General features: G+C 47.8%; 1 protein-coding gene across 1 annotated transcript in view; it reads left to right on the top strand.

The window, feature by feature from the left end:
- ODAD4 (outer dynein arm docking complex subunit 4) overlaps nucleotides 1–17,672 on the top strand; it is a 109,684-nt gene that overhangs the window by 24,334 nt on the left and 67,678 nt on the right. Inside the window, exons 5-6 of the mRNA XM_086920493.1 lie at nucleotides 11,748–11,925; nucleotides 12,942–13,166. Of these exons, the coding sequence (XP_086776619.1) occupies nucleotides 11,748–11,925; nucleotides 12,942–13,166 (403 nt within the window). The remainder of the gene's footprint in view (nucleotides 1–11,747; nucleotides 11,926–12,941; nucleotides 13,167–17,672) is intronic.

Here is a 17,672-nt window from a genome sequence, read left to right as displayed (position 1 = left end):
CTGGTGTTTTAATTTGCTCTCCCGGACCTTGACTGGGAGTGCCTGAAAAAGGTGCAGCAATCGGTGAAGGACATTCTGTTTAATTACAGCCTGCCTTCCCAGCCAAGAGATATACAGCAATTTCCACAAGTCAGCTTTGATAGTGTTGAAAAGGCCTGGGTAATTGGCTGCATATAGCTGGAGCAAGCATGGGGTGATGTACACTCCCAGGTATTTGAGGTGCTACCCTGATGCCCAGCAAATGTGGAGTAGTGTAGTCAACTCATCACACATCTCTGGCATCAACCCCACACTCTGTATTTCCGACTTATCTAGGTTCACTTTGTACCCAGATATCGGAGCATATGCACTCAGAAACTCCATCGCTTTCGTGATCAATCATGTGGGGCTCGTCACAGTGAGGAAGATATCATCCGCAAATCTATGCATAGTATGTCGCTTCCTGCCAAAGCCCATCCCTTCTATGTCCACCTGTCATCATAGTTGCTGCCAAAGGTTCGACAGCAAGTACAAACAATAGCGGTGACAGCGGGAGCCCCAGCCTAGTTTCCTGATATAGGGAAATCCCCCTTGACCTAGCCCCATTATCCAGAACTCAAACACAAAAGAGCGGTAACTTGCTGCTATCCGGGTGAGCATGCAGAGTCCCAACCCTATTGCCTCCAGCACCCTGAAAAGAAAGGTCCAATTGACTCTGTTAAATGCTTTTTAGCATCTAGTGACAGAAAAGCAATTGGGATGGATCTAAAGGTGGACTTTTCCACTAGGTGTAGCACTCGCTAATATTGTCAGCCGCTTGGTGGTGCAAGAAAAACCCAAATTGGTCTGGGTCTATCAAGTGAAACATGTGAGATAGAGGTCTACCTTCGTAAAAAAAATTGCACCTGAATTTTGCAACGCGATCTGTCGATATGAGCTGCATTCTGTGGCCGGGTTGTGTTATATGTGGCTCTACCATTGATGGGGACACTGCTTGAGAGGAGAGACAGAAATTAAAGAGGGCAGTTAGGTGTGGGATCAGAGTTTCATTGAAAAGCTTATTGAACCAATTTGTGAGGTCATCTGGACTGGGGGATTTATCGGCTTGAAGAGCTAGGATTGCAGTTGAGACCTCTTCATCATTTATTCATTCCTTAAACTTGGCCCTATTGCTGCTGTTAAGGTGTGTACTCGGGCCTCCTCAATGATGGTCTGTGCTTTGGTAAGATCTATAGTCCACTCTTGATTCAGTTCTTCATAAAAAGCATCAAAGGCTTTGAGGTGGTTCTGGGGGCTGTCAGACATTATGTTCCCCTGATCCCGAAGGGCCGGGATGCATCTAGCAACAGTTTGGCTTCTGAGAAGCTGTGCTAGTAGTGCACCCATTTTGTTGGCCTGCTTATAGAAGATTTTCAGAGACATAGTAGCCCTTTTTTCAACTTCTCTTTAATTAGCAACTCAAGTTTCCCCCTAATAGCAATGACCTCCCTCTGGTGCTGTAGGGAGCATGTATCTCTATTGTGATCTGTGGCAATTTAGTAATCTGCATCTAGGGAGACTTTATGATCCCCATATATTATACACTGTCTAACACTCTTGTGATGCACTGTCCATGCAAGACCACTTTAACGTATCCCATGTGTGCGAAATCCCCCATGACATACTCCTTATTGTTATTGTTATTATGTCCTGTAGGGCTTGCCTGGCCAACCTATCCATTAGCAGGGATTTATCAAATTTCCATGTTGTTTTATTGCCTATCGATATTGACCCACCCCTCAGATTAAATTAGAGCATAGTTGGAGACCACTAATCCCTTGTGTTTGACAATCTGTGTATTTTCTAGGATGTCTGGTGTCCCCCACATAAGATCTATTTGGGAGTGTTCTCTATGGACGTGTGAAAAAATGGGAAACTCTTGTGCATCAGGATGGCATTTGTCTCCATAGATCTATCTTGCCAAACTCTTCAAGAGTTTGTAGAAGCGTTGGCAACATGGCACCCTGTAGAAACCTATCCCCCTGGATGTCTGTTCAACTGAGGGTTTGGTAACGTATTAAAGTAACCAACCCATAGCAGTGAGGTGGGTGCCTAGACATTCAGCTAATTATTAAGCTGGGTCTGGTAGTTAACCTTCCCTTGACTAGGTACATAGACATTGAATATGTTGCATGGTTTCCCCTTTTGGAGGCCGTCCAAGTAGATATAACGACCCTCAGTGCAGTCTTCATGGACTTGTACCACTTTGCATGGAAAGTCCTCGTGCATCACTACCATTTCTCTGCACTTTGTTGAGCGGCTGGCAGGAAAAATTTGGGTGGGTTAGAGTTTGTTTCGCATTAGGTGTGAGTCAGAGGCTTTGAGGTGTGTTTCCTTGAGCCACACAACTTCCAGCTCTGCCTCCTTAATTTGTCGCCAACCCTTGTGGCGTTTAATGGGGGCATTTAAGCTTTTTACATTCCAAGATACTAGACATACCATTTGTTGGGTTTGTCAGGACCTGATTCTGTGGCATGGGGTGTCGTCCACACCACTGCCCACAGTGCCAATGGGAGTGTGTGTTGCATGTGGGTGCAAACAATTATATAGATGTATAGGAAAGAGTACACCCTCCCCTCCCTCTGTATTTATCCCCAGCAGGTTTCCTAGCTGTAATGAGAGGAAACGGAGTATTCCCTTCGTACGAACAGTCGCACTGTGACCTCTGCTCCCTCCTGACCCTCCCCAACAACTCAACGCATGCTCTGATTATACAACTTATACAAACTTATACAAACGGAGGCATTGGTTTGTGTGAGACCCTTCATCAGGACATTACCTCCTCGTAAGTCTTCATCGTCACCAGAGTTACGAAGTGAGCTTCAGCTCCACACCAGAACCCTCCAAAGCAATTAACATTCTATGTCTCCCTGCCCTCCCAAACATGGCTGACCACCGTCACCCTTGACACGGTACAAGGGGAGGGACGACCCACCCTACTTCCAGTTTTTTTGGTTCTGCGCTGCAGATTCTCCAGGGCGTGTTTACAGGTAAGTGGGGCGATGCCGTGCATTAGCCGGTCCATATGCCCGGGGTGGAGGCCCTGCTGAAGCGGGCTCGCTGTATTTGCCCCGCTCTTGTTCTCATATGTTATACCATTTTATAAAGTGTACAGCTGCTCCAGCAAAGGGACGTCCCAGCGCTAATAGCAGAAATTAGGAGGCTACTAACCGAAGCAGGTCCTATAGTGGAGGGAAAAGGTGAGTTTTAATAGTTTTACGGAAAGCCAGGTAGTTGTTAAGGCAGCGGATATGTATAGGAAGAGAATTCCAGAGTTTGGCTGCCAGTTTGCGGAAGGAGTGCCCACCAAGCACGCACCCTCCCTACCCGGGGAACAACCGCCAGATGATAAACCATTGAGCGGAGTTGACGGGTGGGTGTATAAGATGAAAGCAGGTTGGCCAAAATACCGGGAGACGAAAAATTCTGTATTTTAAAAGCAATGCAGAGAGACTTAAACTCTACACGTCGGGCCACCGGCAACCAGTGTAGCTGACGAATAGCACTGGTAGAGGAGCAGGTTCCAGGGAGGCCAAGGAGAGTTCTAGCAACTGCGTTTTGGACCATCTGTAATCTCAGAATTTCAGTCTTGTTTGTCCCCAGATAAAGCGAGCTACCGTAATCCAGTCTTGACAGAACGGAGGCTGAACAATAACCTGCCTAATGGACGGATTGATAAAACCCAACAGCAGTTTGAGCCCCCGCAATATACCAAAACAAGAATAAGAGGCATCAGCGGAGCAAGCTCACACAGAATTGGAGGCCCTGCACAGCGGGCTAATTTTTTGTCAGGATCGGCTCTGCCCGTCCTCTCTCGGCGTCCCGGAGCTCTTACCTGTTTAGAGTTGATCTTGGGGCCATCTGGTGCGCCAGTGTGGCTTGCGGCCCAGTGTCTCTGCTGGCAGTGATCACAAGGCGCCTTCCAATCACAAGGCGTCTTTGTGCCGGCATTGCGGTAGGGTGATCTGAGGGTTTTATGACCCCCCTCTTCCTGCCTGCCCAGCCTTTCCCAAGGGAGGCGCATCACCCGGCCGACTTCCCATGTTTGGAATGGCGTTGCTTGGCAACTGGTTGCTTCTCTCGGTCGTGTTTGTTTCACAACTGCATTTTCCTACTTAATGGCATATCGCTAGGGTTTTCTTCTGTCTGTGGGATCTAGCCATGAATACTGGTGAGGCTCCCGAGGTGGAGGCTGGGCCCAGCACGCAGGCCCCTGCAGAAACTCCTTCGCTTCTGGCCATTCAATTGGTGATTCAGGCTGCTGTGGCTGCAGCCTTTAAGGAGCGGAATGGCCCTTCTTCCCCTAAGAAACAGCACATGGAGCCTTCCAACAGTGCTGATGTTGAGGGGGAGAAGGAGGATCTCTGGGGCAGATATGTGCTAGGACAAGAACTGAAGGAGGTCCTGCAGCACTTAAGGATAACCTGGCCTTTTCTGTTCCTCCAGTGGAGGAGGAGGAGGAGGTGGATGACTTTTTTATGAGACGGGAGCCTGAATCTCTGCCCTTGCATCCTTCTATAAAGAGGGTGATTGACAATGAGTGGCAGAAAATGGACAAATAGTCCTTCCCACGCTATCTCTCGAAGCGCTACACCATTCAGGATTTTGGGAAGGATTTACCCATCTGCTGTGAAGGTGGACTCCCTGATGGGGGTTATCTTCTCATGGGTCCATCATTTCGGAGGATGCCTCCTCCTGGGACCCTGTCGACAAACGAGTGGAGGCGGCAGTGAAAAGGTCTTATGCAGTGGCCAACTTTTCCATCAGAGCTTCTGCCTACCTCTCCTACACAGTTCAATCCCTTTTGAAGGATTTTTAATCCCTAGCCGAGCTGATGGAACAAGTAGCTGACTCACTGCCTACCCTGGCTGTCATGGAATAGCAGACAAGACTGTTGTCAGATATATCCTTTTATACCTTAGGGGCCATAGCCACTGCAGGGGGAGCTGCTATTCAAGCTTGGCACCAGGTCTGGTTGCGCGACTGGAAGGCTGAAGCAGCCCAGAAGTCCATTCTTATGAAAATCCCTTGTTCGAGGACCAGGTTGTTTGGCTCTTCTCTGGAGGAGATAGTAAAGAAATCGGCTGAGGATAGGAAGCTGTTGGCTCCTGTCTGTCCTGCTAGAGGGAGGTTCTTTGGTACCTAGAGAGCCTTTGGTCCATCCACTGCTCCTAGGGGGAACTTGCCCTCTCGGGGGAGGGGTTGCAGCCTGGGCACCCTGTTCTCCCACAAATCTCCGTTTCAGCAATTGGATGGTGACTCCACCCACTCATCCAAGTCCTGACTATCCTGGGGATCCTAAGGTCCAGTCGCCTGTGGGGGGTTGATTGTTGACTTTCGTAAAAACTTGGGAAGAATCGGTCTTGGATCAGTGGTCCCTGTAAAGTGTCCGGCAGGGCTACTCGATTGTCTTCGACTCCCCTCCTCCAGACTCTTTTATTCATACTCCCTTGCCTTCAGCCGCACCAAAGAGGGAGGCGCTTTCTGCAGGCATTCAGGATCTTCTCAGAAAAGGAGTCATTTGTTCGGTTCTGGCCTGTCAAAGAGGTTTTGGGGTCTACTCCATCCCTTTTCTGGTGAGAAAGGTTCCTGGGGACTTCCGTCCAGTTGTGGTTTTGAAGAGGGTGAACTCATTTATAAGTCATGTTAAATTTAAGGTGCTCTGCAGGAGATTCTTCCTTTTCTGGATCAGTGGGATGTAGCGGCTTCCTTGTATCTGCTTGATGCCTACCTCCACATTCCCATTCACCCATCCTCTCAACACTTCCAATTCCAGGTACTGCCCTTTGGTTTGTCTTCTGCCCCGAGGGTCTTCACAAAGATTTTAGCACCCTTGTTTGGGATCATCCACAGGGAGGGGATTTGGATATTTCAGTACCTTGAAGAATGGCTGATCTCTGCCTCTTCTTTTTCTAAGTGGACTATTCACGTCCAGAGGGTGTGCGATGTCCTGGAGAGGCGCGGGTTCCTGATCAACTACAAAAAGTCACAGCTGGATCCCTTGGTGTTCATCTGGGAACACCTGTACTTGGCCAAGGGGCTAGTGTCTTTAACGGCCGGGAGGAGGGTAAACTTGAGGAGGGGCCTGGGTTCTCTTCTGGCTTTGGATTATGCCCCGTGCATCAATGGTAGAGGGTGCAAGGTTTGATGTCAGCGGGGATAAATATTTTGCCTTGGGCTAGTCTACACCTTCAGGGTGTTCCGTTTGATCCCTTGGGGTCTGTGGATATTACATTTTTAACTATGAAGATGGTGTTTCTGGTGGCCATTGTGTCTGCTGGTCAGATTGGGGAGCTGGGATCTCTTTTGCGGTCTCCTCCTTTTTTGCGTGTCTGGCCAGACCATATTGTTTTGAGCCCCGATCCTAAGTTCCTGCCCAATGTCCAGTCAGTTGTTAACCATTCCCGGGAAGTCATTCTGCCTACTTTCCCTCCAATCATTGGGTCCGGGGTGGATGTTGGTCTCTCTCTGTTGGATGTCCAGTGGGTGGTGTTAGTGTATTTGGAACAGACTTTGCCCTTTTGCAAATGTGATAGTCTGTTTGACATTTTTGGCCCTGTTCGATCTAGCCATAAGCCTTCTCTCTCCACCCTGAGTAGGTGGATTAAGCAGACGATCCTGCTGGCCTATGATTCCCTGGGATCAGATGTTTCTGCCCGGATCCACGGTTGGTCTATCCGAACGTTTGTCTGTCTTCTGGCCCTCTCTCTACTGAGGATATCTGTAGGGCTGCAACATGGTCCTCCCGCACATGTTCATGAATCACTACCAGGTGGTGTTGGGTGGTCCTTCTGCTGTGATTTCGCTGAGGCTGTTCTCCAGGCTGGCTCTTCCGGCTCTTATTGTCACTCCTGCTGGGGGGTGTCTCCTTGTTTTTTTTCCATCTGTATTTGTTGTTTGGATTAAACGTGGTGTTTGCATTATCCTGTAGTCTGTGGTTTCTTGTGAGTGTTTATGAAGCCGCTGGGCTTGGGTATGTGTTCACTTTGTAACTCTGGTGGTGAGGAAGATTTACGAGGAGGTAATGCCCCAGTTACTTACCAGTAATCATCAGTACTCCGACTATTGACTTTCTCGCCACATGAGTTCCCATCCCTCCCTCCCTCCCTGTTTTACTGTCTGCTTTATGTGATTGCTTTTCGGGGCTTGGTAGTTCTACTGGAAGTGGGGTGGGTCAACCCTCCCCTTGTACCATGTCAATGGTGACAGTGGTCGGCCATGTTGGGGAGGAATGGGAGGCATAGAATGTTAATTGCTTTGGAGAATTCTGGTGTGGAGCTGAAGCTCACTTCGTAACACGTGTGGCGAGGAAGAGGATACTCAGAGAAATTAAGATTACGGGTAAGTAACTGGGGCATTAACCCAACCGCACACATGAAAGTACCCACAAGGTCATCTTACAAGCACACTGCAGTAGTGGCCTCTGTACATTGCCCCCCTGAAAGCCACCGAAGGTCTCCATTTTCCGTGGTAATTGTGGGTCATGGGGCAGATAACGTTACGTAATTGCCAGATGAGCGAGCCATGATAAATCGTTCTTTTGGCTGTTAACAGTCTATCAGTACCTCATTTACGTGCTGCTCTACACGTCACTTTGGGCTTCTCCGCTCAAATATCTCTTTAGGGATCCATCGCTGTTCTGTGTCACTACCAGGTTGTTGTCCTCTTCTGCGGCAGACCTAGAATATCCTGGGCTTCCTCCGGTGTGCAAATCTAGTTTAGCTATCATGTCCCTTGGTCTTGAGCCTGCATCTGACTAGGGGCTCTGACTCGATGTCCCCTGATGTTAGGTATATTCACCTTATGGTCGTCTTTCAAGATTGCTCGAAACAGTTCTGTGCAGAACTGTACAATGTCTTCTCCCTCCTTAGACTCCTCAACATGTCTAATATGGATGTTATCTTGTCTTGACCTGTTCTCCAAATCATGACATTTCTCCTACAGGTGTGACATTTCAGTTTCCATTTTTGCCTCAGAGTCTTGTAATTTTGTCGATGTCCTGAATCATGCTTCATGTACCATCCTCATTGGTGGATACTGTCTCACCCAATGAATGGATTTCCTTTGAGACATCTGCCAACCCAGATTTCAAAGCTTGCATTTGGGTTGTTATCATGTTGTTTGTTGTGGAGGTGACCGAGATGGGACTACAGGTCCTGTCTCGTTAAGGGGGCACCCCCATTACCCCTTATCACCACCATAGTGTCTTGGGCTCTTTCGTGTGGGAGGGGGAGGGGGCAGCAGATGGAAATGTAAGTTTTACATCAAGATCGTTTTTTTATAAGCTAGGACCCTGGTTTCGAGCCCTATAGGTGTTAAACTGCCACGTCATCCCAAATCGTACAGCTACCAATGTGCACTAATATGGAACAGCCAAGCTCAGTCCTTCCCTCTTGGGGTTCTTGGTTTCAAGCCCTTTCAGCATTGAACTGCAAAATCAGATGATCCTCTCTAATTGGAAACTGCCAGGCTCAAACCCTTCCTCGGTTGTACGCTTTCTGTGGTCTTGCTGGGGAGTACAATCCACAAAGTGCCAGTTTTGTGCAGACCCCCAAAGCTAGCCAAGGACGGTGAATGAGGCTGTGCCATGGAATTTCACCAGATTGCGGGGCATGAAATCTATCTCCTGCAGAAATATAGCCACTGCCTTCCTCTCAGGAGGGGCCCCAGGGTCATGCGCGCACTCTACCACGCTCACTCACACCACCAGGCTTATGCGTACACAGGGTATGAGCACTTCTTAACCAGCTGCAAGAGGCCGTAAGGTCTGTGGGTGTTCTCTCTACTCAAGCACAGCCTCGTTTCGGTGCTATTGGAGCCAGCCTAGGCCCAAGATGGCTGCTGTCACTCACTCAGCCCTCCAGGGCAGTGCCTCTTCCCCAAGCTCTAGGGAGCTCTAGGGAGCGGCCCATGTACCCAGTTGCTTTACACTGTATGCCGAGAGCGATTTAATCGCCACCGGCATGGAATGCCTCCATCGTCTTTGGACACACTGGAGAGTCCGGAAGAGAGGCCCAGTCTCGGGGCTCACTCGTCGAGTGCCATTTCATTTTGGCTGCAGGCTACGCCCCTCTTTGGCTGTCTTTTAGATTCTGTATTGCTTCTGCTGCGTCAGTGCAAGTTGGAATAGAGAAAGGTCCCCTGCTTTCGCCCCTGTCTCAAATTGACCATAGTAAGCTGTAGCTTTTTGACCCTTGCCTCAGTGCACATGATGATCATGCATGAATGCTGGAGATATTCTTGTGATACAGATTGAGTGCTCTGAGGTCTCAATGAAAAAATCAGGTGCATCCTCTTTCTACCATGACTAACGACCACTCTCTGGACGTTACAGCACTGACAGTGGAAGCCGCAATAGTGTTTAGAGACAAGGAAGGACTTTTCCCTGGTCCTGTTAGGGAAAGTTGTCTATCTCCCACCTTTTTAAAGTAGAGCCTGAGAGGGCGGGTTGGAGACAGGCCAGACAACAGATGTGAATTACATGGCTTCTCCATGACATTCCAGGAATCCTTTGTAGTAGGTTACCTGCCATTTTATGTCTTCTTATTCATTGCAAGAGCTGTCTCCCACAAGTTATCAGGTAAGTAGGTTAGACAACCTCGATTTCTTTTGTACCTTTGTTTTGGGACTCTTGTGATGCATGGCTGCAAGCACCTTGTGACAAAGACTTGGCTGGAACAATCTGAATGGAAGAAGTAAAAGAGCAGAACTGCCCAGAATGGGTCTGAAAGCCAGCTCCATTAATACACAACTACTCTCTGCAACTTTAGTATTAAGATAGGGCATGACCTTTCAGCCAGAGTGCCGATGTTTCACTACTGGAACTCAGAGTGCCAAACCAGTGGCCGAGGAACAGTTCTCTGCTCCATGGTTAGAGTTATCCACCACCAACTCCCCATGCCAGATTTGGGACCAGATTCTGGGGAAGTTTGACAGCCTGCCAGGAGATTCTGTTTTCAAGTGAGAAACTGCTTCTCACTTGCCTTGAGGTGAAGGAGCTCACCGACTGCTGAGGAGGGGCATTGCATGGGCCCTTGTAGGGTCATGTGAGTGCTCCTACAAGTGCCCAATATCTAGGGGCTTTCTTTAAAATCCACAACGTTTTTAGTGGGTGATTTCACTAATGAAAGCTAAAGCCTAGCAGCAAGAGCTCTCATTGCTTTGCCACCACTGTCAGTGGTTACACCATACTGTGGTGCACCAGGAAAGAAGCCAGTCCCTGTTCACAGCCATGGGTATAGGCTGTTGTGTGCCTCACCATTGCACCTGGAGTAGGCTCCTAACTTTAGAAACAAAGATGAGCGTGACACTGCTGGCCTCTCCACCGGATCGCCCCTCTGCATCCTGGTATTTGTAGTGCGAGTAGCACAAAGAACCGGAAAGTTCAAAGTATATCACCTTGGTTGGTGCAAGTCTGTTCTAGAAAATTCAATCATCCTAACTGGTTGTGGGGCATTGCCTGGGCTCGAGGACGACCTCATGGAGTAGAACTCCCCTGACTGTGAGCTAAGTAACCGCCGCAGAGCCACTCCACCCATAGTACTAGTGCTGCCTATGATCCCCTGACCAAATATACATTGGTGCATGTATGATGTGCCACAACTAGCATCAGCTACAGGTCCAACTCAGTGGGTCCTGCAAGGCTGTGAGCCGCAAAGCTGCCAGCCAACAACAAATTGCAGGCCCAGCCCAGCCTGTGTGAACCAACACCTGGGACAGAAAGGTAGTGTCTCAATGTGATCCCGAAGGTGGGGTGGGGGATAACAACCGCTTTTTTGGGGACTGAAAGTAATAATCCTCCACCCTGTCCCTCATAGAGAACTCCGCAGAAATTTCCCTTGAATGACCAAGGGCATGTTAACATTACCGGATAAGACCTATCCATACAAAATAATTTAGTCTGTCTCACAAATTACCCTAGTTACTAATTTACAATGGGTATATTGCTTATGTACAGTGAATGCATAATGTGGTGGTATTAAAGTAATGTTCTTTTAGAGACCACTGGCGATTGCTGATTTATTAATTGTTATCAGAATTTTGATGATTGCTGAGTCTCTAACTCAACTCGCCTCCATGAGAACACCTTGGACTGTACGTCAGGTGTTAAAAGGTTATACCCGAAGATCAGTTTTGGTCTCAATAGTAAGGTTAAGTTCCAGAACACCTGTGGTAAAAGGCTCTGATTATCACAATTTATGCCGAGTAGCACCCGATTGCTGGCAGACCCCTAAATAAGTATCCACAGTACAAACTATCCGTTGTCACGATATTACCTTATCCTTATTTCTCCCACCCCTGTCAACATTTTCCTGGCCTGAGTGACTTGCAGTCATACAAGCTGAGTTCATGAAAGGAGCAGTACATAAAAGGAACATCCATATTTGTCTCCCAGCAGTACTGTGAGAAATATTACTTTTACCATATGGTGGTCAAGTATATTTATTTACCTACTAAGGGCACAATCACCAGGTCCCCTGTTTAACCATACCCTACCTGTGACACCAGTGCTGCAGCCCACCTATCCGCTCAAACATTTTCAAACGTTTTGCAATTTTCCTCATCTCCACAATACCCCAAGAGTTGTAATTGAAGTGCCACACTACCACTTCCCAGTCAGAAACAAATATAGAAACGTTTAAGCATATTGCAGAAGTGTTAGCTTATGTGTTGTAGGAAACCATAACCTAACAATTGCAATTACATTTTTCTTTGTATTCATCAACCAGAGTAAGCAAGCACAAATGAAGATTCCAGTCAAACCCATAAAAAAAGACGTGAAGAAAGATTTCAGGCAGCTGCAACTGGAGAAGGAAGAGATGGAGAAAAAAGAAAAGAAGATTCGGCAGCTTCTTGGAGAGCTCTACATTGATAAGGCATACCTGGAGACGCTACTCAACGATGAAGGTTATAATTCTTCATCTAATTAACCCCAACTAGTTCTATTATTTCCCAGAACTATCCTTTGGTTCCAGACCCATCCTGTCTCCTTCTCACAAATGCTTGTTTGTTGGGCTTGGGAAGCACAAGATTAGATCCATTTTCTCAGAACATGTGGCTACCTGTAAAAGGGGATGTAGCGAAATTATAGTTTCAATTCCTTGGTTATTGCTAGGAACCCCTGGAGAACCACTGGTGATCTGCAATACAAATTTACCAGAACATAGCATCAGATCCATTTTAGGCAACAGTCTATCACTTTCCTTCAAAGTTGACTTTGTGATTGCTTCCTACATACTAGGACACAGGTAGGGAGAATTCTAAATCTGTAGTAGGGGCTAGGAATCTTCACTAGTTAGCATATTTAAATATCCATTGTACCAATAACAATGAAGTCCATGTTATTTGATGGCAGTTTTCGGTCAATGTAAACAAAGCTGATGTTTTCAGATCAATTTAAAGTCAGCAGAAATCATTTTTTGCCTTCTATACACATTGCATAAGTGTAAACAATGTCTTATGCTTTGGTAAACATGCGAAAAAGCAGTCCCTCTTTGACAAGGCTGTGGCACACTGCCAAATCAGTGTAGTGGCAAGCTTGTCCTGCAACTTGGGTTACAACTCTGACCTGAAGACACATGGATGAGTTTAATCTCCCATGTTTTCAGAATGAGGCTGTGTGCCTTCTGTGCCACCATTACTTGATGATTCAGTTGACACCACACTCGATTAATTTTCACATTAAATGAATGCAATTCCCAGGCTCAATTAAGGCTACCATCCATTGTTCCATCATATTTAAAAATAAAGGAAATGATAAAAAAATAACTGAATAGAGTCATCTAACTGATTTGCAATTTGTTGGAGGAATATACCAACACAATTAACTAAATATTATTTTGCTTAGTTAACTGAAACTCATTTTGTACTTGGCTGATCTAGAGCCATGCTTGTGAATCACTGTGTTTTAATCATTATTGTAGACCTGGTGAAAGGCAACGTAAGAGGCGGGGTTAGGCTTAAAGATCTGATCATGAGCGGCATCACTTACCTGGATACGCGGACCAACTTCTGGCGCCAGCAGAAGCCCATCTATGCCCGTGAACGAGACCGCAAGATCTTGGAGCATAAGTGGATCAAAGAAAAGAAGGTCAGACCAGCAGATCCAACCAGATACATCCTGAAAAGCTTGCAGGAGATTGATCGTAGTAAGTGAAAGGGAGTTCTGATATTTTACTGTGGTTATAGAGCATGCTCTGAACTAAATTGTCTGGAATCTGTATCTCTCAGTTATCCACTAACGTTATAAAAAAAAAGGAGAAACATGTAACTGTTGAAATACGTCTGCATGTTCTCTTGTTTAGCTCTTTCAATCTTGTATCCATAATTATTGTCAAAATTTGTGCCGAATTTGTCTTCGGGAGTGTTTACGCCCCACCTCCGCTGCAGGGTGCCCTTATAGAAAAATTGTTTAGTGTGTGGGCCGAGATACCAGATGTTATGGCGGTGGTAGGTGGGGACTGGAATGATGTGATGAATGCACGGATGGATCGACACAGACTGGGGGATGGGGTGCTGTCGGATGCACCTACTAAACTGAATGGCATGGTGAGAGGGATGGGGTGGGTAGATGCATGGCGACACCAACACACCCATCTTCGTGAATACACATATGTCTCAGCAGTACATAAGTCCTTCTCCAGAATAGATTACTTATTTGTCCCCCATGCCTGGGTTGGGAGTGTGGATGTCACGACCATACTACCGCGTGGCGTATCGGACCACTCGCCGGTAGCGATTGACCTACTTCTTTATAGGAGACGGCAGCCGTTCAGATGGCGCCTCTCCACGTGGCATCTACAACAAGAAGACTATCAGACCCACATGAGGGAGGCTATTGCTCACTACTGGAGTGATAATGACAATTTTGATACAGATGACATGACCCTCTGGGAGGCACTGAAGCCCACGCTCCGCGGGGTGGACATTACTTGGTGTGCGGCAGCCCGCAAGACACGCAGGGAAAATATAGTGAGGGCCGCGGATCGAGTCAGTGACCAAGAAAGAAAATGTCACGCTGACGGGTGTGAAGAGGATGTGAGACAATTACTGCTGGCGCAGCAGTCGTATGCCTCCTTGCTGTCAGGTGAGGCTCGACAGCTGTGGTTGGCGATTCAGAGTAGGATCTACCAGTGGGGCGACAAATCCAGCTCGATGCTATACAGACTCTGCCAAAGCACTTTTCACGCGCAGTCCTTGCCATGTCTTCGGGATGAGAGGGGAACGCCCATGACGGCCCGACGGACCTAGCGGCCGGCTTTGCACGGTATTATGAGGCCCAATACGCCCCCCGAGAGCTTCTCTCGGCAGAAGACATTGACAAATTCTTGGCTGATCTCCTGCCACGATCAATCTCGGATGAAGGGCGGGCTCGCCTTGAACTCCCTTTGTCGGCGGAGGAGCTGGCTACCGCCCTCGGGGAATTGAACGTGGGCAAGGCTCCCGGACCCAATGGGTTCCCTTGCGGATTTTTAAAGAAATTCCACCTCCAATTAGGTGCGTATTATGGCAGGGCGTTAGAGGCAGCTAGAGAGTGTGGCCGACTCCAGAGAGACTGGCAACATGCTGAAATAGTAGTCTTCTGCAAGCCGGGGAGACCTCCTGACCGACCCGAGTCCTATAGGCCAATCTCATTATTGAATACCGAAGCGAAAATATTGGCAAAGGTGCTGGCTAATCGCCTTCTCCCATACATCACTGACCTTGTCTACCCGGACCAGGCCGGATTTATGCCCCATAGGGCAACACAACATAATATTAGGTGCGCACATGTGGCAGTGGAGGCGGCCCGTGCAGCAGGGATTCCTGCGGCTCTTCTACTGGCCGACATAGATAGGGCCTTTGACTCGGTGAGTTGGGTCTATCTCCGTGCACTCCTGTCCCATCTGAATCTGGGACCCCACTTTTTATCATACCTACAGCTATTGTACACGGATCTAACAGCGTCAGTGAGAGTGGCTGGGGCAGTGTCCGATTCCTTCTCCATAGGGCGGGGCACCAGGCAAGGATGCCCCCTCTCGCCCTATCTATTTGCCCTGGCTATGGAACCATTGGCGGCATGGGTCCGAATCGACGCACAGATGAGGGGCATTGAGTGGAGAGCGGGACCCTCTGATAGAATTGCACTCTATGCTGACGACGTCCTATTTTTTCTTACAGACCTGAACAGATCTGGGCCACGGGTCCTCGATATCATGCAAATTTTTGGGGAGGTGTCCGGCCTCCACTTAAACCTGCGTAAGTCAGTGCTGTGGGTTCTGGGGGAGCGTCGTGGCCTAGGATCCTGGGCGGCGGCATTGCAAGAAGCGACGGGAGGCTTTAAATATTTGGGAGTGTTCCTGACAGACTTGCGTGGGGTCTCCTGGACGCGCAATGTTGTACCCATATGGGAGCGTGTCCGCTCGGACATGACTACGTGGTCCCGCATGCCCCTGAATGTTTACGGCCGATCAGCCATATTTAAAATGGTAGCCCTCCCACGTCTTTTATACCAATTACAAAACCATCCATACCCGATTCCACCGCAATGGTTCAGGCAAGTAAATTCGGCACTCAGTCACTTTCTCTGGGCTGGGGGAGCAGCGAGAGTGGCGCTCCACACATGTTTCCTTTCCACATATTGTGGCGGCCTAGCAACGTCAGACATCCTGTCCTATTATCAAGCTTCTCACCTATTAATACTAAATGAGTGGTGGTATGGGGATCGAGGTGATCCGGCCTATGCCCTAGAGAGGTACCGAATGGATCCTGACACGCTACATGTCCTACTCTATTAGGCAGTTAGGAGGAAGAAGCTTCCGGTGGTCACTCAAATAGTGTTTCATATATGGCGCGGAGCACTCCGCCGCATTGGTTGGTGGAACAGGCTAACGAGGGAAACCCCATTGTGGCAGAATGGGCAACTACCGGCATTGATGTCCCTACAGGGGTTCCGTGGCTGGGACGTGATTGGCGTCCCGGCCATAGGCCACGTCGTCAAGGGCACGACCCTTAAGTCGTTCCAGGAGATGCGGGACGAGTATGACATGCCCCGGACCCAGTTCTTTCGATATTTACAGTTCCGACATGCTATTACGCCCACCTTAAAAGGCCTTGACTCCTTGCCCGAGTTTAGCCCTCTGGAGGCCAAGGTATTTATGGGGGAATTGGAAAGTAAAAAGATATCATCTATTTACCAAACACTAGTTACACATTGTTCAACTTCCCTAGACACTCTGCGGGCCAAGTGGGAGAATGATTTGGGTGCATTTGAGGAGGAAGACTGGAGAGAGGCGCTTGAGGCTCCGAGAGGAGCGGCCATTGCAGTACGCCTGCGCTTCATTCAGTTCAAATATTTACATAGGGCCTACTATACCAGGGAACGACTGTGGAGGGCGGGCATGATAGCGTCCCCAGATTGTTTGAGATGTGGCAGAGAGAGGGGCACATTTCTACATAAAATATGGTCGTGTGGTGGCCTACAGAGGTTTTGGTCAGGAGTGTGGGACTGCCTGGATGAAGTGTTAGGTTGGGAACTCCCCCGCACGCCACAGCTGGGTCTCCTTCATGTACTGGAACAAGAAGGGGGCAATATATACAAAAGACACTTGCTGTTGTTGGGCCTCACTGTGGCCAAGAAGGATGTGGCCGAGCCTGGAAAGACCCCAGGGCCCCCCTGTTGGGAGCGTGGAAAAGGGGACTCAACTTTTATATGGGACTGGAGCGCCCGATCTTCGAAGCCAGGGGCTGCCCCCGGAAACATTATAATATTTGGAAGAGGTGGGCAGAATATAGAGGACTGTGGCTGGAACCGCCACCACGAGATGACCCTGAAGAACGAACTTTAGACACTGAACCCGGGTGATGGGGTGTACACACTACATGTTACTTGATGTGCCTTTTACTTACGGACTGCTTAGTCGCTGTGCAGGTGGGGGGAGGGGGGCTTCGGTGGGGTGAGAGGGGAGGGGGGATGTAGAGTAGCTATTTTCATTTAAATAGTTGTTTGAATTACCTACACTGTAATTATCACTTTAATGCTCACAGCTTCTCCGGTTCTCGGGCGCTGTGCTTGTCATGCAACTTTTCAACAACTCAATAAAATTTTGTTCTGAAAAAAAAGAATTTGTGCCGAATTTGATGAAAGTTTGCACACAAGTTGCAGCAATGTTGGCATTTGATTTAGTTCCTAATTTTTTACTTTCTGTTGCTCTTCGTTAGGGAAGACGAAGGTAAGTCAGTACAAACCGAGATGCAATTTGGTAACATCACAATATAAGAATAGATAATCTGTAATACATGGTTTGCAAAGCGTAGGTTCTGTGTATGAAGGTTTAATTTGGCAGATTTGTACTTGCAAGGTTTTGAGCACTGTTTGGTCCCTATTCTATTACATTTTGAGCGGAGAAATAATTGAGGTATTTTTAGTTTTGCGGCTTATGAAGTTTCAAGTGTAGAACATTGGTTTTTACTAATTTTCTCATAGATTAATAATTAAAGTAAGTTTTGTGTAGATCCAGCTTGCTTTATTAGCTATTCTGTAGTTGGCAGAATGTGTGTAGAATGGTATTTTTAGTTTCTGCCTCAGTACAAAATGGTTCAAACAGATTATATGGCCTTTTAAATAAGCTTAGCGCAATTAGCCCCAGAGTACAATACCACTACTAAGCTCTTGC

The sequence above is a fragment of the Lissotriton vulgaris genome, chromosome 5 (genome assembly GCF_964263255.1).
Source record: "Lissotriton vulgaris chromosome 5, aLisVul1.2, whole genome shotgun sequence".
Taxonomy (NCBI): domain Eukaryota; kingdom Metazoa; phylum Chordata; class Amphibia; order Caudata; family Salamandridae; genus Lissotriton; species Lissotriton vulgaris.
The sequence above is the reverse complement of the archived record's forward strand: the minus strand, read 5'-3'. Positions and strand labels throughout refer to the sequence as shown.